At 40.5% G+C, this 26,253-nt stretch overlaps 1 protein-coding gene across 2 annotated transcripts in view; it reads right to left on the minus strand.

The window, feature by feature from the left end:
* LOC134401594 (ethanolaminephosphotransferase 1-like) overlaps positions 1 to 26,253 on the minus strand; it is a 61,729-nt gene that overhangs the window by 27,273 nt on the left and 8,203 nt on the right. Inside the window, exons 2-5 of one of the 2 annotated variants that reach the window (XM_063130695.1) lie at positions 16,071 to 16,139; positions 11,357 to 11,465; positions 8,636 to 8,710; positions 5,435 to 5,703 (exon numbers count right to left, since the gene is read on the minus strand). In XM_063130695.1, coding sequence (XP_062986765.1) covers positions 5,435 to 5,703; positions 8,636 to 8,710; positions 11,357 to 11,465; positions 16,071 to 16,139 — 522 coding nt within the window. The remainder of the gene's footprint in view (positions 1 to 5,434; positions 5,704 to 8,635; positions 8,711 to 11,356; positions 11,466 to 16,070; positions 16,140 to 26,253) is intronic. The other variant, XM_063130696.1, reaches the window with a different exon arrangement.

Consider the following 26,253-nt stretch of genomic DNA (forward strand, 5'->3'; position numbering starts at 1 on the left):
AGGGGGCATGACTTTCCTCCTCCACTTTCTCTCCCCTCCCCTCTTTAGGGATGGTGCCATCCAGCTGTGTGCTCCAAAAGCCTTTAACAGCAATCCAGGAGAAAAGGCTGAAAGAGAATACTAAGTTGGAACAACTCAGGGCACAAGCAGTCCCTCTCACCCAGAGCAATGAACTTTGCTCAACCTGTATATCTGTAAATAAACATTAAAAAAAAGCCAGTAAGTCTCCAGTGACCTTATTCCAAAAGAAACAAAACTTGAAATAAGCTTTGCACTGCTGAAAATTCCCATTGCTTTGAGAACTGCAGCATGTGCAACATGTAGGGGCTGTCACACAACATGCTAACCCACACTCAGTGAGGTGGTTGTTGTTGTTGCTTTTTATTTTTTATTGTGAATTTAACAAAATAGAATAGAAAACAAATCATGGGTGGGGGGGGAGAACAAACATAGGATACACCATTCATTAAAAAATGGGTGGAGTTATGCATAGGTTTCAAGAAGCCCATTGGGAAATAAAAAATATGATATATATGAAGCTCATTGGTTGAGTGTGGGTTGTTTTGAGCTGTGAGTTGTTTTTGAACCATGGGTTATCATGTTGTCTGCATTTAGCCAGGGTGGCTTGTTAATCGCGTAGTGTAGCTTATTTTCTTGAGAACCCATGGTTTGTTGTTGGGACGTTCAGGGTGGTTAACAAACCACAATTCATGATTAACAAGCAATTCTGGCTGCATTCAGACAACATGCTAATCCACAGTTCAAAAAACATCCCATGATTCAAAACAACACACATCCAACCACTGAGTGTAGGTTAGCATGTTGTGTGAACAGCCCCTATGTAACTGGAAGTATGTCCCATTGAAATAATAGGTTTGATCCAAACAGTTCCTTCTATGATGGAAGGAGTTCTTCTATAGACAGAAAGAGGTTACATCCAGTGGAGATTTTCATGACAAGAGGTATGTGTGTGCGCATTTTCGCCAATTCCTTCTCCAGTTCCACATGCTGTTTCCCTCTATCCCTCCAGAGAAGGGATAGCACAGGGGGAAGCTAAGACCTGACAGAGCACTCTGTTCCATGAGCAGAATTTCACTCACAGAAGTCTACATCTAATCCAATGAGAAGAACTCTCAAGTGAATGTGTTTTGACTTGGTATGAGAAGGCTGTACATATTGCTTGAAAAATAGGCCCTAAAACGTGGTATAGCAAAGTTGGGGTATGGGTGGAAGGAAATTATCTCCTTATCACCTATATTCCATCCTTTGCAAGCTGCCATTCTTAAATAATTTCATAAATCTTCATAGTAGTTAATAGTATCAATGTACAAGTAAGATTTTAAAACATATCCTGGCAATAGAATTAAAGTTTAATCAAACCATTTTCTCCTAAGCTCAGCACAGCAGAGTGATTAAATATTGAGAAACGTTGCTATTAAGTTCTTATAAAACATGAAGAAGAGGAAAGAGGGCATGTCACCCTTTTATTAAAGGCTCTTAGGTAGCAATACTAATGCAATTATAGGATAGAACAGGAATCAAGCATGTAAGTTTAATTAACAATAAAAGAAGAATCAACACCCAATTGGCCATGTACTGATCTAACATGTTGTCATTATATGGGCTAGGTGTCTTTGATCACACTACAAGCAAAAATGCAAAGGCTAAATGTATGTGACTCATGTTATAAGAGTTAATTTATAGGACCTGTGAGGACAGAAACCTTTGTCCAACACACTGAACACTTAATGCAGTTTTTAAATTAACTGCACATTGTTGTCAAAGTATTATTGCCTGCAAGGAATAAAGCATGTACTTTAAAGATTGCCATGTACTGTCGTTTTTCTTGGTAGAAAGGCGGGGGTACAAATCAAATAAGGATTTTTTTTACTAAATGCAGGGAAGTAACATTCATAGAAACAACTGGGCATTATTTTAGAATTGTTAGGTGTTAGAAACAGACTTGCTGATTTTATTGTGCAGTCAAAGTTTTATAGTCACAGTTCCATTAATGTAAAGGCACTAAGCTATAAAAAAATCTAATTAATCTCCTGTATGAGCTTTTCAAGGAACTCTCCAGAGAGATCATATTCTCTAAAAAGATGAAATAAGTAACCTTTTATAATGAAAAATTAGTTCTCTAACAATCTTTCTTTCTCCGAAGAAACAACAGTAACTAAAACTTGCTCCTGAATATGAGAGCAAGCTACCAGCCAGTCTCTTCTTGGCCTAGTTCTAACATCTGTGAACCTTGACTCAAAGTAAAACTCTTCTCATTTAAGATTATTTTAAAAATCACACAGTTACAAGGAACACACTCCACCTGTGCTTAGAATGGAATTCTGTTGCAGCCGCAGGACCAGCCACTAGCACAATGGTAAGCTAGTGCTTCCTATAGTAACTCCAAAAATGAAAATGGGCCAGGAGAGTCAAGCTCCCTTCTGCCAGCTGCACTGCCCTGCTCCGTTCCAGAAATGAGCATTTCCAGTTGCTTCGGGAACCATGGGCTTCGGGTTGTGTCAGTGTTGGGCCCTTCTAGGAAAGCGTTCTATCTGTGTGTGTGCATAGGGTGACCATATGGAAAGGAGGACAAGGCGCCTGTATCTTTAACAGTTGTATTGAAAAGGGAATTTCAGCAGGTGTCATTTGTATGCATACAGCACCTGGTGAAATTCTCTCTTCATCATAACAGTAAAAGCTGCAGGAGCCCTGCCTAGCATGACCAGATACAAAAGAGGGCAGGGCTCCTGCAGCTTTTACTGTTATGATGAAGAGAGAATTTCACCAGGTGCTGCATGCATACAAATAACACCTGCTAAAATTCCCTTTTCTATACAAGTGTTAAAGATACAGGAGCACTGTCCTTTTCATACAGTCACCCTATGTGTGCATGCATTCGTATATGATGCTGAATAAACAAAAAGCATATGAAACTAAGTGTTTCTGAATGTTTCTTAAGAACAACTAAAATACAATCACATGTTAAACAAAAATGGAAGATTTGCATATAAATAAGTTGCAATCCTGATAAAATATTGTTAACACTGAGATCCAATTCAATTTTTTAAAAAAAGAGGGCCTATGATATTCTCCTCTTCTGTTGTTACTATTTTAGAATGTTGGGGTAGATGCAAGATTGAATACTCCCCATGCTGACAAGCCAGGCACAAGCAGCACGTCGAGGAGAATGCTGGACTAGGATCTTCTCCCGTGACATGTTAGCTTTGTATGTATATTGAGTTTCTGGCTTGCAGGGGAAGGAAAGCATTAAAAATGTGTTTCCCTATATACGTTCTGAAGTGATACTGTCCTAAGAGGACGGTCTCATGCATTTTTTCCTGAAAAAGTCAAGATGGATCTGATGGAACTGGTGTGGTTCCAGAGTGCTGAGGAATTTGAAATATAATAGCAAGAGGCGTAGTTTATTATATGTATTACATGTATTACCCATAGGGTAAGAACACCTAATGGTACATTCAATTTAAATCACTGTGACTCATTTCCAAGTAAGGGATTTTGAACTGAAATGCTTGATTGCCATCTTATGCAATATTGACTTGAAAATAATTTAAACTGAAACCAATGGATTCTACGTCAAATAAATATGTTTTGAATTTAATGTATCTCACCATTTTCACTGTCCCTGTGTAGAAGATTTACCACTTGGGGAAAAAGGGGGGTGGGGGTAAGTAAAGCCATCAACTGAATCAATACCAAATTAGGTACTGAACCCTGAAATGCCTTTGGAGTACTTTTCTGACCAGAGTATTGATTTCCTGGCCCTCAGGAAACAGTTAAATCCAATGGTGTCATTCTGCTGAAGGAACTGCTTCCATCAGTAGAACAGGGGTGGTGGTGGGGGTGGGGGTGGGGTTGTCTTTCTAAGCCTGGTTTCTTCTATTGAGAATCTTTTGTTGGAACTGGGCTTAGTAGCTTTCTCTTAATTAACAGCTGGCCCCTTTCTCATTCTAGCCTAACCAGGAGCAAGTTGTGTGACTCCTTTGCCCACCTTGGATAGCCCTGATAAAAGGATACAGAATTCCTTAGATCCCTCCTGATGAGTCAAAGGAAGTGCATGAGGTATTCTTGGTGATTGTCATGTGGGAGAAAGTTTGGAACCTATGCAGGTTAGATAGTTTAAAATCTTAGGTTTGTTTTCTATTTTATATATTCTCTGTTCTCTGTAAACACTGTTTTGATAATAGATGTATTTTTTTCCTTCCTGTTTGGATGGGAATTATGGTACTGAGGTATCTGACCAGGACCTCAAGGAGAGAGTTTTCTCTCCATATGTGGCTTAATTATTATTATTATTTATTTATTTATATAGCACCATCAATGTACATGGTGCTATATAAATGTACAATTTATGTACATTTAACCACTCAGAAACACTACCAAGGCATTTGATCTAAGCCCTGGAAGGGGGGAGTTGTTGTGTTAGGGGGCTCAAACTCCAGCTCTGTCAGAGTCATTCCTCTGTACACCGTCACCCTCAGAACCTGCTCTGGAGGCTGGAAACCCAGTGGAACAGATTTTTGTACAGCACAGAGAGCTGCAGGAGGAGAAGGAAGTCCCATTACACTAGCAGATTTCCACAAGCATGATGTTGGATTTAATCCAAATTATGTTCTATATGTTGGTATATAAATGGTGGTTCCCCGATGTTTAATTTGTTTTGTCTTTCCCAATCCAAAAACCAAATTGTATGTGAAAGGTGGGAAGTGAGGAGAAGCTAGTTCACTACTGTGGTTGTATCCAACAGTCACTCCACTAGTGCGCGGAGGTCCCACTCATGGAAGGTGCTTCTGGCCAAGCTTTCTGGTCCCAGCTCCCCATGTCACACAGCTCATCCCACTCAGAGAGTTCCCCAAACTTCTTGCAGCATTTGGGAGTTTCACAACAATTTCTGATAGCTATGCAAATAAAATATATAATTATATCTGAAGCAATAGGCCAATGGGAGTTACATTGTTGGTATACTTATGGTATGTCTTTACAGTGCACTAATTATGATGGCATTTGAGTAAAGACTACACATAGCAATTATCATAGGATACCAGCACATAACATCAGGGGAGTCATTACAATGCTGTTTCAGATCTAATAGTTTAAGAGTGCTACAAATCAAATTCAGCTAAATGACATTCTCCTTTATAGTATCTGACTTTTATCCTTGTTGCAGGCATTTTTCCCCTAGATGGCAATGGACTTTTTATTGCTAATTAATTATTTGAGTATGCTTTTTCCCATCTATTGCAGAAATATTTCTGTAGCACATGTAATATAGACAATTTATTTAAATGTATTTAATTTTAAATGTATTTAAATTCCCAGACAAATGCACTTGCCCTAAGTAGTATTTTCAATTTCTTCCAATATGCCTTAAAAAGAAAGAGAACACAATTCTAATTTAAAAATCATAAATACTTACCACTTGGCTTATATCATATCCCCATGGGAGAAAAAGAACTCCTGTGTTATATTTTTCCCAGTGCGAAAACAAAAAATTTATTAGGATGACACTTAATGAAAAATACATGGTGCAAACAGAATGTCCAGCTTTCCCATTTTCACGTGAACAGATGGAATAAAAGGAGAGAGCAAAAATAGAGGAAGCCCAGCTGTCTAATCCATGGTCAAACAGTTCTCCCAAAGGTGTACTGGACTGAGTCCTTCGAGCATGCTTTCCATCTATGCAATCTATAAAGGAACAGGAAAGTACCTACAGAATTAGATGCTAAAAAGCAAATGACAAAAATTAATGAAATATTTGATTAGGCTGACCATATGAAAAGGAGGACAGGGCTCCTGTATCTTTAACAGTGGCATAGAAAAGGGAATTTCAGCAGGTGTCATTTGTATATATAAGGAACCTGGTGAAATTTCCTCTTCATCACAACAGTTAAAGCTGCCGGCGCCCTGCCCTCTTTTAAATCTGGTCATTCTAGTATAGCTCCTGCAGCTTTAACTGTTGTGATGAAGACGGAATTTCACCAGATTCTCTATGTATACAAATGACACCTGCTGAAATTCCCTTTTCTATGCCACTGTTAAAGATACAGGAGCCCTGTCCTCAGCCTAAAAATTTGATACTACAGGTTCCACCTTTGCTCTCTGACTTGGGGCATGCTTTCAAACTTCTCTCAATGCCCATGGAAATTAGGGGGGGGGGGATTCTTCAGTCTCTTCACATTTGGTGAAAGAATTGAGAGTGTATAATTAACAGGCATTCAACCATCACTTCAGATTTTATCATGTTGGGAGCTACAGCAGGATGTGGACCAAACAGTAAGGCTCACATATCCCTAGGGGTAGCCCTGCGCTAAAGTAAAAGATCATCTATTGGATCAGTGACATGGATAGAGAAAGCAGTTTAGGCCGGACTGGTCTCACTACTGGAAAGTCTCCCATTCCCTTTGCCTCCCAAATGATCCATATTTCATTCCACTCTCCAACTGTGCTCTATGACCCAAACATTAGCATAACATTGATCAAAAATGGTCCTGGTACAGAATTGGGTGTGGGTGGGTGGGAGTGTGAGATTTACACAGACTTAATAACAAATGGCAGCTTTTCTTAAGAGTAAAAGACAGCTTTATATATATAGTTGAACTATGAGGGTATTGCTTTTGACGTGAGGGCGCTGTAGGAATACACCAGCATCACGAGAAACTAGATTGCAGCACCGGCTGCCAGCAGTCGCTGCAGAATAAAACCACAATGGAAAGGAAACAATGCAAGAGAAAGGCCTAGGAACTTCAGTTACTGTTTAATAAGTAATTTCCAATGCATTTCACATATCATCAGGGGAATTCATTCAGCAGGTAGCTGAAGCAAAATTGCATCTCCTTCAAACAAAACGTGTGTAGGGGAGCAAGCAGCCGTCATTTTCAGTCATTTTATTACAACATCCTACCTCTATCTTGCTAACTGCTGAATAGATTCCTAATGATGCCAAATGAAACATGCCAGGAATTAATCATTGCACCTTATTAACATTGACATTTGCAGCTTTCTTATGAGTGGTGCAGCCCCTCCCTTTCCCCCCCTTTCCTTGCCAGTCGTGAAGGGCTTCTATTCTAATGTGTTCTCCAAGATTCAATCTATATTTTTATGTGGTGATATTATCCAAACTAGTTTGTGCTAATCCTGTTGTTTCCATTCTGGGTTTGTTTGTTTGTTTGTTTGTTTGAGCTACACTGTAAAGGAGACTAAGCATTGGGTTCAACACCTCTGCCCTTGCATGACGAGGTATAGTGAGTGGGTGGCTTCTCAGGAGTGGCCTCTTACCACTCCTTAATGGTAGCCCCCTACCCCCATTATGGAATCCTCTCCCCAAAGAGATTCACTTGGCACCTACTTTGTTCTGCTTCTGGTGCCAGGCAAATAGCATTTTATTTTCTCAGTAATCCTATGAATATTTAGACCACTATGCTCTGTTTTTAAGCAGCTGTATTTCTGTGATGCTTTCAGATATTATTGAGATGCCTGTTGTTTTAGTCTCTACTGCTTTTAACTGCCTGCTTTATTGCACTCCTTTTGTCTTTATTTATATGGATGTGGAATGCATTTGTGTTTTTATTGACGGTTGTCCTGAGAAATATTAGCTATAAGGAAACTAAGAAATCTTAGAAATAAAGACATAAATAAATAATATATCAAATCACACTGATTTCAGTGGGACTAAAGTGTGACCAATTCCCTCTGGATCCATATTATTATTATTATTATTATTATTATTATTATTATTATTATTATTATTATTATTGACATATTAGAGATGGTTTTTAACATCAGCCATCTAAGAAAAGTTTCATAATACTTTTTGATTTAATTAAAGAAATGGTGCTTACACATTTTCATCATGTTATCAGAGTTTCAGCATTGTGGAACCATACAGACAGCATAACTTTCAACCATTCCCATTTTTAAATGTAAACTTACGACAGAAATTCCCTCCTCAGCCCTGCCCTGACTATTAACTAAGTAGAGCCTGGAGTCATTTGGGTGATTTGGTATTGTTCCCAGCCTCAAAATACCTCTCTGCACATGCTAATTGAGGCAAGAGGAGATTTCAGGAATGTTAGGTAATAGTTCATGTTTGAAGCTTCTGGGTTGTGCCTCATCCTGTACTCTGCAACCCTAAATCTGCTGGTGTTTGTTCCATTGTTCTTATTACTCCTCACTGCCCTGAATTCTCCCTAGTCCTTTTTGTTGCCTTTCCCCTGTCTATATGCCTGGATTTATCTTAGTCCTACCCAAACTTTCTATCAAGCCTGGATCCAGCTATGTCTCTGTGAGCCCTCAAAAGCTTATTTCCATGCTCACTGAGCCAAATAGTTAACATTATGCTGAGTTAAGAGATCAGAAGTAGACTTCAGGATCATGTGCTTCTACACCATGCCCTTCTTCTGTGTAAACTCCTGCACACTCCTGTAGCTCGGTTCTCTGTTGTGTCTGACAATTATTAACCCTAATTAAAAGGAATGTAGAGATTCTGCTAATTTGCATTTCAGAACCCTAATTAAACTCGCAGGTAAATTCCAATCTCATAATCCTGGGTAGCTTTACATTTGAACTGGGCAAAAATAGCTACAGGTTTCGCTTTGCAAATTTTCTAGTAATACTTTACCTAAAGCGTAAGCACAAAACGTGGCAAAAGCACCAAAAACCCAAACCCATGTCGGAATCAACCCAGGACTGGAACCTGCCCAAAGGAAAATGAAATAATAAGGGTTAAGGGTTAAACTATCAAAATGTGTGCTTCAGAAGTGTTTCATAATTAACATCCTTTAAGCAACCCAGATGGGACATCACATTTTTAGGGCTTGCATCTTAAAACCCTTACCTTATGATATAGGCAAATATCATACAGAATGGGTTAGAAATGTATCTGCTTAACAGTTAGATACACATTGGTAGGTTTGGATGATTGCTGGGGCAAAAGAACCCATTGTGGGTTCTTCCCCTGCCTCTGTGTGTGCTGTGCGCATGACCACAATTTGCATAATTACCCATGGTGCAGTGCAGGTTGTCTGAACTTGGAATGCGGCATGGCAGGGATGGCCTCTTACCCACACTATAACACCTGGTTTGCAGTAGCAATTGGAGTCAGACATCACAGCAACCCACACTGAATTGTGGGTAATAAGGCAAATTGTTCTCACATGTGTACAGAGGCAGGGGAAGAGCCAATTATGGGTTCTTCTGCCTCCATGATCGTTCAAATGCAGCTATTCTCTTGTTTAGCTGCCAGAGATTTACTAGTTATAAATCTTCACTGTGATTATAGAGCTGATGTTCGGGGCTGAAATGGATTCGGTGCAGAGGAATCTGTGATCAGATCAACTGGCTTCTTATATTTTAGCTTTAAAGTAGGCACAGGAGCAGGAGCGCCAATTCTGACTGGAGCAGTGGAACTAGGGGAGCATGTGGGGTTTTTTTTAACCCTTCCCCATGTTATTTCCCCAAACTGCCTTGTCCCAGAAATGCTATTAACCCTCCTGACAAAAGCTCCAAAAATGTTTTACAAATGCCCCAGTTGGTCGATGTGACAGAAGACCACTGCATATCCATCTGCTTTCATATATGGGGATGTTACTTCTTCTTACATAAAAATCCTATGGGCATATAAATTGCAGTATGTACACATACTGGAAAGTGTGATTGGCTGTGCCTTCTTAGCATTATATCACATGCACCTATATTTATTTTATTCATTTATTTAAAACATTTCTTGGCCGCCTTTCAGCGCAGAAGCACTCCCAAGGTGGCTCACAACAATAAAATACATAAAACTGTTAAAATGTTAAAAGCGATAAAAACAGAAGTACAATAAAATAGCAATAAAAATAAAAGCCAATAAAACCAGCAACAACAGCAGCAGCAGCAAGAAAGCAGCAATAATTGACACATGTGCAGGATTGTTATATGTTAGGATGGTACACAATGGTGATTTCTATGTAAGAAATTGCCAAAACATTAAGCAACCCTAAAACATTCCATGAAACGCTGTAATATTGGACAACAACTTCCGCCCTCAGAGTATTGTAATATACTGTAGTTACGAAATATTGCTCTTGTGTTTGACTACTTACATTGCTTTAGGGGTGCCTATATCACTTGCTTTTTAAATATCACTTTCAATCCTCTGCCCTGGTCATGTTTCTTGCAAAATACCTGCAGGCAACTCCTATTGGTGAGTATTGGCAGCAACACACCATTGCACCTGGCAGCAACGCACTATTGCACCCAAAAGGGGCAAGGAAGCGTCAGTCAGCCCCTATTCCTGACCATAGCTGCTACCTCAACCATAAATGGCTTTCAATATGCTATGTTCATTGCATAGCGTGTAGCTAATCCTACATTCTTTTTACTTTAGTATAAGTATGTGGAGCCCCTATCTGGATCAGAGCCACCATGTGCAAGGTGCGTGTGTGTGTGCTAAAATCTTCCCACCTAAAATCTTCCCTAAAAACCCCAATTGGTACTATCTCAGTTTTCTTTAGGGATATCAGAGAAATCTATTTTTTGGGGGGGGGGAATTCAACAGCTTTTCCTAGGTTCGACCTCCTGGATGTCATTTCATGTTCTGCTGTGGTGCCCAACTTGATCTGCCGCTAGTCAGGCCAGTTTCTGAGTGATTTGTGCAAATTCAGCAATGTGTGCAAATTTATGTAGTTTTCTATCTGGTCTCCAGGCTCCTTCCCTCTCTGAAGCTGCACCTATTTGGGCAAAATCGTGCATCTAAGCCCTCGTCTTCACGACGTTAAGTCTGCAGTGTGAGGTGGCACACCTCCGCCTTGATTCTCCTTCTGCCTGTCTACAGTGGAAGGAGTGCCAAGGCGTGCTTTCTGGGAGGCACCGTTGCTGCTGCACCCGCCCACCCGAGCACAGATGTGGCAATTCCAGGTCACCTAGGAGCATCCGCTCCCCATCTTCCATGGGTTTGTTTATTTTTAAATTGTTGAGTTCTTTTTTTTGTGTGTCCTTTTTTTTAAAAGCTGTAAATCCGAAGTGTCACATGGGGGAACAAGGGGGAGGAATGGGGTGCTCCCTTCCTCACAGAATATCCAACCACCACCCTACTTGTAAGAATGGGCTTTAATGACATATTTTAGGCTTGAACAACTGATGAGGGTTCTGATGGCACAAATAGGAGTATAGCAAGCAGAGTTAATAGCACCCTGAGTTGCCTTCACTGTGCCAGTATAGCTTTGCTACCTACATCTTCAAGCTATATTGGTTTATCACAGCTCATTGTGAATATAGTAGTGAATTCCAATTCCCTCTTGTTTGGTCATGTAATGTTGGAAAGAGGATTGAGTTATAAGAAACAAATGAATAATGTTACCTGATGCAGTGTAGTCCCAGTCATAAAAGGATAATATAGAACAATGAATTAAAATCATCATAAATCCAGTGAAGGTTAGAAGATTGGGAGAAACCCACAAGGGTACTATCTGTATGATTTAAAAGAACAAAGAAACATTACATTTGTGAATTGGAATTTCCCTGTCCTATTGACAAAATAGTTATTGTGTCATAGAAAAGGTTTTCCTAGTGTTTATGTAGCAGATATCCAAAAAAGGCTGCAGCACCACAGTGTGGTACTTCGGTATGCAGCAGAGAGCGGTAGTCTTCAGGCTGGATGTATTCCTAGCATCTGATTCTATACATGTTTCTGAAGGCTCTTTACTTCCTTAAACCTTCCAGTTAGAAAGAAAGTTATAGCCTGGGTATGCGACTGCATCCAGCTTTGCTATTTGATGCTGTAGTGACAATGGCTAGGATTTTATCAACTCCAGCAAATAAACTAGTGACACCACTTGCTACCATAATCAATTCTTTGGTAATCCCCCATTTGTATTATTGCTATCTACTATGTAAAACTGCCCTTGACAATAGTTCAGAAGCTATAGCTGGTGCAGAATTCTGAAAGCTACCTTTTAGCAACATTTCTGTTGCTCCACAGATATAGCCTGGTCTCAATTTCCATCCTACACAGCTTCCCTGGAGGAATGAAAATAACACACCATGGCAATAAGAAGATGGGATGTTCCTTTCATAGAAGAAACTTGTCCCTTCCTCCTTTCACATTGCTTCAAATAGCCTGGGAGGGAAGGAGAAAGGGGAGTAATAGTGGGATGGGTAGGTTGGTAGAGGGATGAAAGAATTATCCCAAACCTCGCTCCTACAGTTACAGCCAAATTGCATCCCTGCTACCCTTGCTTACCTGTCAAAGTCCTAACTGAACTGTGAAACAGAAGGTTGACCAGGGCCATACACACTCTCAGGTGCTGTTTTCCACATGTAACTTCTGATCTACAGGATACCTAGATACCTTGACTTTAGATGTCAAGCAGCACTGAACTGGTACTAGAGGTGAATATTTGTTTCCCTCAGGACCCTTATCTAAAGTGATAATCCCAAATAACACATAAAATAACAGCAAAGATAAAAGAGTAAACATTTAAGTTATGAGTGACAAACAATCAAATATATCAAGAAAAAGGCTAAAGTTTGATCTGTATGTTTTCAACTTGTATAACCATTTAAGGGTATGCACACGTATCCACACAGAAATAGAGACTTTCTCTCTAAAAGCAATGCTACTGTGGCAAAAGACAAAACAAAACAAGCTGACTCCCTGTTACAGACTAACTTCTGCACCTATTACTGTACTACAGTGTGGAACTCAAACTTTTCAGTAGCAGAGGCAGATAGCGTGCATCTTAGCTCTTAACAGTTTTTAAGAAAACAAATTACAGGAGGATCTGGTAATTATGGCTGTACGGAAATATACATTAAAACCACATGAACACACAAATGAAGTAGGAGACACCTCACATTTTGGTTCCATTTCAAAACTTCACTACTCTGAGACATCCTTCAAGAGTGGAAGACTTACATTGATACTACCATGCTCACATCCTCCACACAAACAGGGTAGAACATATGTGTCTGTCATCTAACCTCATTATTAAAATTACATGCATAAGAAAAGGTGCCTGTTGTCTGAGGATTTAAGGCCTGATAAGGAAAGTTAACCTATATTTCCCAGTATTATCAACTCACTTGCACAACAGTATGCAACAGCATAGATACATCATCATCATCATCATCATCATTATAAACAATAGCAAAGAAGTGCTGCATTCTGGAGCTAGCTAGGTAGTTTCCTGGTCACTCAACCATAAACCTTAGTAATCTAGCATCATTATTATTATTATTATTATTATTATTATTATTATTATTATTATTATTATTATTATATTTATATCATACCTTTCCCCCACTACTGGCATTAAATACTTTGCAGCTGAAAAGAATGGGGGGGGGGGGATTAATTAGGATCAGAGAAAGTGCCAGAGCCCTTAAAAGCTTAGAATGTCTAGTGAGAGTTTTTCTTTATTATAAATACTTCATTGTATTTTGCCATTCCTGTCGTCTCCTCCCCCTGCTTACCCAGATCTGCTCTGGAGGATGAGGCAAAACAGATCTCCTCTGTCCTCCCCTCCCCTCTGTAGCCCCCCACCTCTTATATCTGCTCTGAAGGGTCACTTCCCTGATCAGATTTGGGGACACACACAGGTGGCTGTAGTGAGGAGGCTGTAGTGGTTGCTTTTTCTGGAAAGGGGGCATAGTTAGATCTAAGCACATTTTTGTATTTTATAGCTATTTAACAACAACATTTATAGCAACCTGGGCTGAGAGGGAATCAGTTCCCCTTAAAGACTAGATTCTAATCCTCCCTCTCCACCCCGCTCTTTCAATAAGTTCTTAGGGGACCACACAGGCCACTTCTCCCATCTCTTATTTTGGTCAACCTGTCCTCAATATGCTGTGGCTCCTGGAGGACAATGTTCATCTTCCTAAGTGCATTTTCCTCAAGTATGCAGAAAACTTTGCTTTGTCTGTGGGTGGGTTGGCTGCCTGATTCACTGTACAAACAGTGAATTTGATAGTCCTGTGTCTATTAATATGTACAACTGATGGGCTTCAAAAGAATCATGGGAGGGGGATAATGTTAACACCGTCCTCCAGAGGGAGAGTTAGTGGGACCAGGCAATTCCTGAAACAGATAGTCCTTCCTCTTTACACATGGATGTTTCAAAACTGCTCTTTCAAAAGAAAAGTGTGAATACACAATGACTAACATGCATGGAAAACCTGTTAGATATAATACTGAATTTAAAGACAACTGTACAGCCATACTCACCAGTTAGTAATGTCACAAGCCTATAATTGCTTTAAAATTTGCAGTAGCTTAAATAGACAAGGATCCACTCACTTCATATACATGGGATGGTCTCCATAAAAGAAAAGCATTTTGTGATAAGTAATTTTAAGTGTTTATTTGGTTTCTGACAGACCTTTGAGCCTAAAAGTCTTGAAGTAACTCTGTAAGTTCATGAGTTTGTGTAACCAAATATCACATATATAACATGCCTGGGTGTGGCTACTGAGATGTAGTAAAGAGCCTTATTTCTCTTGTGGCAATATTAAAGTTTTCTTTTATCAACACTGCATCCTCCCAATACTCTTCCAAAATAATAATAATAATAATAATGGGGTATGAGTGTGTTTACAAGATGAGGATGTTAGCTTTCCCTTCCATGCTGATTTTGGTATAAGAATATGCATGTCATTTAGAACAAGCTGCTCTTGAAGGTCCATTAAAATACTTAATTCCATATAAACACATCACAGAGACCATAAGTTATTGAATCTAAGTACTCTGTTCATAAATATGAAAAGGGGATCTATACACAATGTGCATGCACATTTTTCAACTAATACTTTCCCATTGTCCTCAATATTAACATCACACTCAATGTTGCATTTATTCTTTATGTGCTCTTACTTCCTTCAAGATCAATACAGATTTATGTCGAAGGTTATTAGCTATGGTTGGAGAAAAGCATCAGAGTGTCTCAGCAAAATGGATTTTATTTCTTCAGATTTCCCCCCCACATCTGAACTGGTACTCATCCTTTTCTGTGATCATTATAATGGCTTATATTTTTGTCTTCTTAAAGGAAAAACCTGTTCCCTGGAGTAATACCCCTGAATGAGCAGACACAGGTTATTTATCTTATGTTATAGGAAAAACAAATTATAGCAGCTATAAGAATAAAGAATAAGAAAGCTCTAGAATAAAGAGGATAATGGGAGACGGACAGCTGTTTTATAATAGACGGGAAAGCAAGACATACTGGGAATACAATATAATATCCCTTCTAAAATTCTGTGCATACTAAGCATGTTAACGGTTTATATTTAAGTCCTTTTAAAATGGCAGCCATTGTTTAACAAAATATGAACATATTTAACTCAAAACAAACTTCTGCAGGCACATTTGGATGCTCAGGATTGGACAGTAAAATCATTTTTGAGTCATGTAGATCGTGAATATGTGACACCAATATATAGCCCCATGCATGCAAACATGACCTCCAAGAATTGACAATGGCAGAAGCATCCTATGAGTCCATGAAACTTCATCTGGCATGGCTGGCAAAATTAGGCTTGAATATGCGAATGACATAATTTCAAGGCAGAAAACAGAGTGCAGCATTGTTGTTTATGGGCAATCCTAATAAGTGTAATTTCCCCTTATTTCATTCCACCCCCATCCCTCAACTGTTTTGGGTCCTCACTTATGTCTTGACCTATTGAAATGGCTGTATTGGTAAAATATTTTGAAAGATCATTATAATTACCATTAAAATTACATTATTTCATAGCTAATATAATTTTACTGGAAATTATAATGATCTTTTAAAATATTCATTTGTATGCATGAGTTCCTACTGCATGGTCAATACATACATACTTTTCAGAAACCAACAAATAACAATCAAGTATCTTTAGTGATTTTGTAACACTCCTTCTTGTTTATCCCTACTCTGTATTGTTTTATATAATGGTGTATCTTCTTGTTTTATATTGGTCTGTTGACTGTAAATAAAGAAATACAAATACATACAATTGAAAACACAGGACACAATGAAATCCTGTTCAAAACATGATTTAGTTATCCTCATATGAAGTAAGACTCTTACCTTTACTATTCTGTTCCATAATGGCTGCATAATGTAGACAGATAAAGGATTTGTGTCCACAGCACTGTACTATGAGCAAAACAAATAAACATGCATTCAAAACAGACCATTTTTAAAATGCTTTTCTTTAAAAAAAAAAATAGAGAGAGAACAATCTAAAAAAGCAACTGTTTTTGATTGCTATGATTATTCACCATAATAGCTTTTGTTTTTGTTTTTTACATGGTGTCAAACTGATTGAATGACATTGTAAGATTCCTCTGAAAAATATATAGCCTTACATTTATTTTTAAAATGGTTGTACATGTCCCTTCTGTAGTAATAGTAATAGTAGATTATTATACAACCACTGGCCAAATCATTTCCAGAAATCTATTCATACAGATGAATACACACCTTTCACACACAAAAACAATAGAAACACAGCCACACATTAAGAATATTCAGTATCATCAAAACATTATTGGTTATTACTTTGTAATTTATTAGTTACACATTTCTAATACATCTTCATAGCCTCAACTAAATATTTCTCAACTTTTTTCTATTATGTTTTTGTTCCTCTTCTCTTACACAAAAATCCTCTCTTGGTTTTCTTCATTTTAGCAGCCTAATTTATTAATATTGCCTTTTTGTTAATGCCATTGTTAAAGTATTGGGAGTCAGAAACCCTTACTGATCTGCTGCAAATCATCCAGAGCTTTACCAGTAGATTCTGACCTACCTTCTCTCCACCCTGCTTTAATATATTATCATTGTTAATGTATAGACAGTAAGCATTTGAAATATGGATATGACACTAATATCGCACTTTTTAAAACATCCAAGTGAAATAGACCACTTCTAGGTAAATCAAAGAATAATTTAAAGATGTTACTATCATGAGAAAACAAGGCCTTACTTTCCAAGTCTACAGCAACACACTGCCATAGGCATTCTCAATTGTTCCCTTATCTGATTGCAGTTAATCCAAACTTTGTAAACCTTTTAGGACAGTGGCTTTCAACTGGTGGGTCAGGACCCAAAAGTGAGTCACAAGATCATTTCAGATGGGTCATGGCAAAGCTGTTGCCACCATGTTGGGAAATTGTGAAAGTGGGTCTCCTGTTGCAGGTTGGGAATCCAAGGTGGTTGTGGGGCTGGACTAGTTGAAGACCACTGTTTTAGGATATTTAACCATGGGTCAACATCTGGAGTCAAATGTACCTCACAGCATTGAAAAAGATTTATACAAATTTTGTATAAATTTCATACAAAATGGTGGGCGCAACGTCCTCCTTCCTCCCTGGACGCCGCACGCCGCGTGTGGACAAAGGGGAGGATCTCGCGACCAGCTTATCTGGTGTGATGGCATGGGATGCTGCAACTTTGATGAAGCTAAGCAGGTCTAGGCCTGGTCAGTTTCTTGAAGGGTGACTACCAGGGAACCCCATGTACATTGATTCCTGCATTGAGCAGGGGGTTGGACTCGATGGCCTTGTTAGGCCCTTTCCAACTCTATGATATCTATGAAATCAGCATATCGCAAGATCCTCCCCCCTTCCCTCCCCAGTGTAGACACGCCCTAAGAAAACTGTAAAACTATGCACACAAGGTGTTTTGTTCATTTATTTTTTATATGTTTAGACCAGAAACTGTTTTTCAGTTTCTTGTGAGAATGGTGCATAAAAGGTAAAAAATACAGTACGTTGTTTGTTTTCATAACAGATAAATTAAGGGAACAATATATAGATGGAAAAACATCCGACAACTCCTGGCAGTTCCCAACCAGTCATGCTTTTTTTCTTTATAAACATGCATAGGGTTATGTCCTTATTCCCTTTTCTTAATTTCACCCAAACAGTTTTAAGGATTAATTGTACCTCAGAGGTTTACAGAACCCATTTACAAACCTGAATTTTTAAAACCTTTTTTTTTCTCTGTCTCTGATGATGATGATGAAGCAGCAGCAGCGGGAGCAGCTATTCTAGCATATTTTGATGGACTTGAAAAGCCCAAGGGCTGTAAGCTCAACAAACATCCTACTTTGGAGAAGCAGCCCTAAACTGTTCCTCTGGCTAAACCAGTGTAGAAAACCCACATTGTGTTTAAGGCTAATGCTTTGTCCTACAACCTAGCTTGTTTGGAAGCACTGAACGAGTTGAGCCAACATCCCAGTCAAAAGCAGAAGCTAACCTGGTATATACCGTGTTAGCTGAGTATAGCATACCTATATACATGGCAACAGGTGGAAACCCTTTTACAGGCCCCTGGGCCCCATAGAATACCCTTAACCTGGCATAGCAGAGAGCACAGGCGCAAGTTCAGACAGGAAAGAAGGATGTAAACCATAGGCTAACTGACTGGCTGCCCTTTGATGGTTCTAGTTTGCCTTCGAGCACATTATCTATCTCCAAATTAATATATGTCAGCCTGTCAATCTATGTGCAACAATCTTGCCAGATGGACCTCTACAGCCCTGCTTTCCCAGTTTAAGGAGGCAGGGCATTATCTGATGTCAAATGACCTCCTATGAGGGCAAAATTGTGTGTAAAGGGGAACAGAGATTATCCTATCACTCACCCACCTGAATTTGTGTGCTGTGCATCTCATATAAACTATTTGATAAACTAAGCTGAAGGTGGTGTTCATGTGCGGATGGCTTAGTATATTCTGTTCATGTACAGATAGCTAAAAAGATATTTTAGTGCTTTATGCATCAAAACTTAATTCTTCGTATCATAGCAGTGTATTTACATCACAATGCACAAGTAGATACAATACTTACAGGTGAGAAGGAAACTTCCCTCCTTCTACAGGCTACTCAATCTGCCCATGAGCAGATCCATTGTACTCAAAGTGCTGGGTTGTTTTTATGTTTTTTAAACACATTCTTCAAAACTAAGACCATTGTGCATAGTCTTTAGTGAAACTTTGTGGTCATGTCTGTAGCCATAGCTCAATTTAAAAATACTCATAGCCTGCTGGTGGGAGTCACAAAACTACTCATTCTCTGTAGCACAGTATTTATCATGTGCAATGTGGAGCAAGACCTGAAGTTGCTAACCTGTGTGTCTGCTTGCATACATGCCTGCCTCTATGCACTTCTCGATATTCAGCAAAAATCCTGCAGGCTTACTGAGGCTTTGACTTCTGGAGTCCTCATGGACAGACAAAATACACATGCCCCCCCCCACACACTTTTGACAGTTCCTTCTCATAAGTTTCAATTTTACTGCCAGCAGATGGTGCTGTTTTATAGTGCATTTTCCATTTATTAGTGCATTTTCAGGGGTTTATAAAATGATGGATCCCTGCTTGAAAACAGTGGTAGAAGTATCAGAGGTTGACAACATCAGGAAAAGGACCCTCAAATTTCCGTGAGTGACCAATTACAAGCGTGCAAAAAGAAGCCCTATGTCAATCCAAGCAGGGAAGAAAAATACACTGGTCAGGGAGACTTGTGGGATCCCCATAATATTTGTTCAGCATGATATTGCCTGCAAATCCATTAGCTAGTCCTGTTCTGCTTCTTGCAAACAGGAGAATGCATCAAATTGATACATTTATGTAGAAATACAAAGGCAAGCTGCTATTGTGTCTATGATACTGTATACTTCAGTGTATGATTCCATTCTGTATTAACTTGAACATTAGCTAAAACTGATTTATTTCCTTTGTTGAAGCTGGTAACTACGAAACAAGACAACTTTGAAAACAGTGCAAGTTTTTTAACTTGTGCATGTATTAATCATGTAGTGCCTCTGGCAAAATGGAATAGTCAATTAGACTATGACACATGTGCTATGAAAAAGTGAGACCACTGTACCACACACAAAGCTAGAAATCCAGTGAAAATGAGAGAGATGATTATATGGTCAGACAATCAGATCTAATCCCTAACGGAAATTTGTATCAGATTCTACAAAGCATGGCATGGATATAGGAGATTATTGGTTCCATACACATAGTATGAATACGTCACCCCTCCCCTAGATGGGATTAAACAAATATGCAACTCCCCAAAACACGCAATGACCAAGCAGGTTCAGTTTTCAACAGCCTGAGTCATCCTGGTGCAAATGCATGAACAAATATGAATAATGCAGTAAATATATTTTATTACTAATTTTAAAAGCATCACAAATAATATATTATTGTTGTTTGCAATGAGGCTGCACATCCACTCTGGACATAGCAAGTAAGTCCATAAAAGTTAAACTTAAAACAGTGTATAATGATGGCATAACATGCCCCTAATACATTACAGCTCTCTGCTTATATAGCAGCATATGAAGTCATCAGCTGGTCCAGATGCATGTAGTTTGTGTTAATGTTGTTGGTTTTCAAATTCCAGTTAGATCCTGCTGATCTTACAAGGTACTCCTGTTGCTCTCAACTAACTGGTGTCAGACATTTTTTCAAAGCTCTACAGTTGAGACAGTGTAGAATATTAAAGGTCTATCCATTTCCCACTTCTTGGTGAAATGTGGTTTTGCAGCATCAGTGCAGCTGCCATCTTTAGACTCGCCTCCCTCTCCCCGCTCTCCCTGCTACCTGCCACCGCTGCCATTGCCTCCTCCTCCTCACTCCTGCCGCCATCACCGCCTCATCTGAGAACTAGGCAGTGATTTTAAGATATTATGGGGGCTCTGATTAGTACCTCTGCGGCCACCATAATTTGTAGCCATAGAAGTACTAAACTGTTTGGTACCTCTATGGCCACAAACTACGGTGGCCACAGAGGTACTATTCAGAGTCCCCGCAATATCTTAAAATCGCAGCCTGGTTCTTAGATCTGGCGGCAGTGATGGGTTAGGAGGAAGGAGGAGGAGGTGGCAATGGCAATGGCAGCAGGTGAGCAGGTAAGGTGGCCCAGTGCCGCACCAAAGTGCCCTTTGGTGGCACTTTGAAGCTTTGGTGCCAATCGGCTTTAGCTTCGGGGTGCCTTGGGCTGACCCAGAACCAACTTGGAACCGAGGCCGGCTAAATCAGTCCGCCTCGGTTTCGGGGACTCTGCCCAAGGCACAGCCCTAATAATAAATGTTGGGTCTTGCTACTAGGACTGCTGTAAATATTTTTGCTCAACGTTTTTCAATGCATTGGGTCTATAAGACTCCATCTTAGTTGGTTCTCTACCCTGTCTGAGGACCACGACTATCCTGGAAGTTTTCCAGGACTCAGGGACCTGGCTTCCCTCCTGCATTGCTATAAATAGGCACAGTTGTGGGGTCAATTTTTCTCTAAAAGCCAATCAGCACTGAAGCCATCTGGGCCGGGACATTTCCCCTTTTTTAACTTTTTGATTGCTTCAGTGATTTCTTCCACTTGTATGGGACTTTCTAGAAATACCCTGTGTTCAGTAGACAGTTTGTTCAATGGTATATGGCCAAAATAAGATTCGATATCAGTTGTGGCAGCTTCATCTGAGTTATATAAAGAGGCATAAAAACTGGCAAACTCTTCTTCTATACCCTCTGCATTTGTGCATAGCTTGCCTGATCCTAAACGTATTCCCTTAACCTGGTCCCTAGTTTTCTTCTTTGCCAGCGCATGGGCAAATAATTTTGAAAAGTGGTTGCCAAATTCATCATAGGTAGCTCTTACCTTAGTTAGTTTGATGTGGACAGCCTCAGTCTCGAGTCAGTTAAGCTGATGTCATTTCAATTGTAGTCTATCGTAAGTGCCCTGTGTAAAGGATGCCTTTAAGTCTGTCTCCAAACTTGTTATTTCATCTTGAAGTGTCATCCTTACAAAGTCTCTTGATCTGCGAAGGTGACCTTGCTCGCTCAGACAATATCCACAAAGTGTCACTTTCATTGAATCCCATATTGTTTGAGGTATGACATCTGATGTATCATTTCCCGCAAAGTAATTATCTATTACCCTTTGCAAGTTAATCTTTGCCATGGCATGGACGGAAGCACCAGAACCGAGGCTTTTGTTTGAATGGCCTCACCAGGGACATAGACACCATGGCATGGTCAGAGACCAAAATAGGTTCAATGAAAGTCTTGTATACTAATTGGCTAACGTCTTGGGATGTCAGAAGGTAATCTATCCTTTACAGTGTGCGGTGTCTAGGAATGTAAACTCCTTAGCAGTGCCATTTTTTTGACACCACACATCAATCAAGTTTATTTCAGCAAGGAAGTCCTGCATTCTTTGTCCCTCCTTTGGCCTATGTGTAGGGGGAGAGCTTCTATCTAGGGAGTCATTAAGACATAGGTTGAAATCTCCACCTATTATCAGCTCTCCTTTCTTGAATGCCACAAGCTTATTTAGAGTTGTTTTAATAAAATTGGCTTTACATAGATCGAAGCCATTGTGATGGTATTGTGAGGGAACTGGCTGTCATTTCCGGTTATGACCTTAATGAAGGCCGTGTTCTTTGCGCATGCCTGAAGTCCGAGGCAGACATTCCTACCGAACAGGTTTGAACCGGTTGTGCTATGCTGCCAAGATGCGCACACAATTCCTTTGTGTAAAAGTGTGGGCGTTTCCTCTGCATGAGGGGCGTGTATAAAAAGCCCCTCCTCCCAGTCCCCAGGGCAGCCGCCCGTGGACTCATCCCGTGCTGCTGTTTCGCTAGCGAATAAAGCTATTTGTTAAACAAGAACTTTGGTGTGGACTCCAGTTTCTCCGTGTGGGCTCCAGTTTTTCCGTAACATTCCTGGCGCCCAACGTGGGGCCGCTTCCTTCAACAAGGAAACCTCACGGAGTACTGGACAGCCTGCCAGGGAGATTTCCCCCACTCCAGCTTGCCTCCTCGCAGCTCCCCCCCAGGCGTCCGCCGACACTCATCGGGAGCGCGCCATCAGCTTGCCTTCGGCTTCGCTGATGCCTGGTGATCTGGAGACGGACCGACCTGAGGGGGCGGCGTGGACGCAGCTGAACCTCTGTGGAAGTTTTGCTACAGATACCTTTCTAACCGGCGCCGGAACTTCAAACAGGCAAGTAACAATGAGCTCTCTGTAATCTGTTTCTGTTCTGTTCAGCCAGCTCCCAGGAGCTGAAGGAGGGGCTGGATCAACCCCTCAGAAGCCGGAATGTTTCTCTCTGTAATCTGTTTCTGTTCTGTTCAGCCGGCTCCCAGGAGCTGAAGGAGGGGCTGGATCAACCCCTCAGAAGCCGGAAGGTTTCTCTGTTTTCTGTTTCTCTGCTGGGCTGGATTTGGGAAAGAGGGTGTTGTCTGTGTAATTGGTGTGTGAATGGCAGCCTGATTTCCATAGTTGGCCGTTGGATCCATCAGTCCTCTGGTGCCATTTGGTGCCTGGAAATTCCGGCAACGTGGGCTGGCAGCGTGTGATTGTGAACCTATTGTTTCACCAACTGACTTCCCCACTACCGATAGCCAGTTGGTTCCCCGTCTACCCACCTGATTTGTCTGTCTGTCTGGTGAGTTTAGAAAGTTAGGATGGGGGGAGGTTCTTCCACTCCATTAGATTCATGGTAGAGCTTTTTTTGCAGAAGTTTTTTTTTTTTGACACTACCCAGTGTAATGTACAAAGGCGAAGAAAGATAAAAGAATCCAGCCCCACCGCCTGAGGCAGCTTCAAAGGACAAACCAATCATACCTTGTCCTCAGGAAGAACTGCCGCCGCCTTATGTTTCGCCTACGGTGCCCCAGATGAGGCCCCCACCAACAATGCCCACTGTTCAGTTCCGCTACTACAGAAAAGTTGGTGTTGTGTTAAAGTGAAAAAAAAAAATTGTCAGTTTATGTTTTCCACCCGGCCCAAGTGAAAAGAGAATGTTTTTTTGTTTCCCTCCTACACATCCCCTTGCAGCCTCCTCCTCCCTAGTGTTTTTTTTTTTTGCTTCTCCTATGCTTAGCAGCTAGAGATAAGCAGTTTTGTTTCAGTAAAAGTTTTGTTCTCAGTAGAAGTAGTCCAAAGATTTTGAAGACTTTCTGTATTTTGTCTTTCACTAACCTCAGATAATTAGAAAATGTAGAGCCCCATTTTCACGGAAGAAATGTCTTCCATAGCTTTGAAGATTCACTGCCTGAGTTAAAAAGCTCCTTGTAAGCACAAATAGTTTTGCCAACCGTTGTGCCAAGATGGGAGAAAGGGAAAGTATGTTGATTTGAAGTGAAGTTGATTTGAAGAAGAGTAAAGTGTATGTGAATAGAAGGAGATAAGAAGTTGAAACGTAAAAAAAAAAAAGAAAAAAGAAAGTGTTTGAAGGTTAGTGTACGTGGCATGGTTTTTGACCAGAAGGAAAAGGGGGGTGAAGAAGCCCTGCCTTGAAAAAGTTAGTGAATGGACAATCTTGCGTCCTCTGCTGACGAAGATTGGAAATACTGAATTGCTATATTTTGTGTGTGTTTTGAACGTTGTGTTCTGAAAATTGCCCAGTGGCTCTTTTTTGGGGGGGGGGGGCAGAGATATTCTAACTTTGGCCTAATAGAACTTTTGAAATGCTTTGAGCCCTGAGCCTGAGCCCTAAATGCAACTACAATTGAAATCTAAAAGCACCCCTGTGTTCTTGCATCAGTATCCTTTGAAATTAGAAGCCAGAAGAAGAACACAGCTATTGCTTTTTAAAAATGGACTTGTGAAATGATTAAAGCAATTAAAAACTCCAGCTTGCATTACTGCGTTTGCACTACCAGCCTCAAGCGTGCTGTGCCAAAAACGTGGCACAGACCAGTGGAGTACAGTGGAAGAAGCTGACACCTGAACCCTGCCTGCCAGTCCAGATATGAGATCAACCTCCTTGTGGACCCAAGGCTTGCCTCATTGAATCCTGCCACGTTGATACCTGAACTACAAAGAAGAAGTTCCAGAGCATGACTTGAAGTCTTGCAACTTGGCACCAAACCTCGCCCAGACCTATACGATGACCTCGAGTTGTTTACTGATGGATCCAGGTACAATTGTACAACAAGCAGCTGAACTCGTAGTATGCACAGAAGCCCTGATGCTTGTTTCAGGCAAAAGACTATATTTACTGATTCAAAATATCACATGGACAGATTTGGAAAGAAAGAAGATTTGTGACTGCCTATAGAGCAGTGACCCATGGAGAATTAACAGTTGATCTGTTAGAAGCCCTGATGTTGCCAAAAGAATTGGCTAATTTGTCTACAAACAGCTGCCATAATTGGAGCTAGCCCATTTCTCAGTATTTGAATCCACCTTATGCATAAGAAGACTTGGAATTAGCACAATAACTCAAAGTTTTCAAGAACCCAGAAAGATGGGATTTGTTACCCCTGATGTGCCAAGAATCATCATGACCTCCCTGTTTAAAGACCAGGTGTTTAAAGACCTCACAAGATGGACATTGATCAGACTCTTCAATGACTGAAAGACTTTTTTTGAGAACCATGATCAGCCAAGGAATATAAATGCTCAGTGAATTGTTTTTACTGGCTTCATTTGTAAATGCATCAAAAGAAAAGCCCCTGCAGACATGGACTTGTTATCTTTTTTTTTTTTTTTAAGAATCCAGAACACCATCGCCCTGCTCAGACATCTGGAGACTGCAGGTTACCGTGCTAGTCAAGCCAAAGCCCAAATCTGCAAACAAGAAGTGACATATCTGGGCTTTATCATCAAGAAGAACACTCGACTTTTAGCTGCCAGCAGGACCCAGGCAATCAATTGTATACCCCAGCCCCGGAACAAAAAGAATTACGAGTTTTCCTGGGCATGGCAGGGTACTGCCAGATCTGGATCCTGAACTACGCTGCCCTGACACAGTCCCTCTATGAACTCTTGAAACAGAAAGTCCCTGAATCCGGGACCCTAGACTGAACATCTGAAGCAAAAGAGAGCCTCCGGAATCTTAAATCAGCCCTTACCAGTCCACCCGCTCTAGGACTACCTGATATCAGCAAGCCCTTCCACCTCTATGTAGACGAAAAGAAGGGCACAGCCGTGGGCGTTCTGACCCAGAGAGTGGGTTCGTGGAATCGGCCTGTAGCATACCTAAGCAAGAATACTGATCCTGTGAGCAGAGGTTGGCCAGGATGTCTCCGATGTATCGCTGCCGCATGCCTGCCCTTAACTGAAGCCATTAAACTTACCTATGGGCAGCACATAGAAATCACTGCCTCGCACTCCATGAAAGCCCTGCTAGAAACCCACGGACCAAAGTGGATGACCAACTACGCCTACTGCTTTAAAGGTCCAAGGGAATTCCAGTTGGATTCATTGGAGCCGAGCAAAATTAGCCGCACCCGAGAGATGGCAGG

This window comes from Elgaria multicarinata, chromosome 7 (assembly GCF_023053635.1).
Source record: "Elgaria multicarinata webbii isolate HBS135686 ecotype San Diego chromosome 7, rElgMul1.1.pri, whole genome shotgun sequence".
NCBI lineage: Eukaryota > Metazoa > Chordata > Lepidosauria > Squamata > Anguidae > Elgaria > Elgaria multicarinata.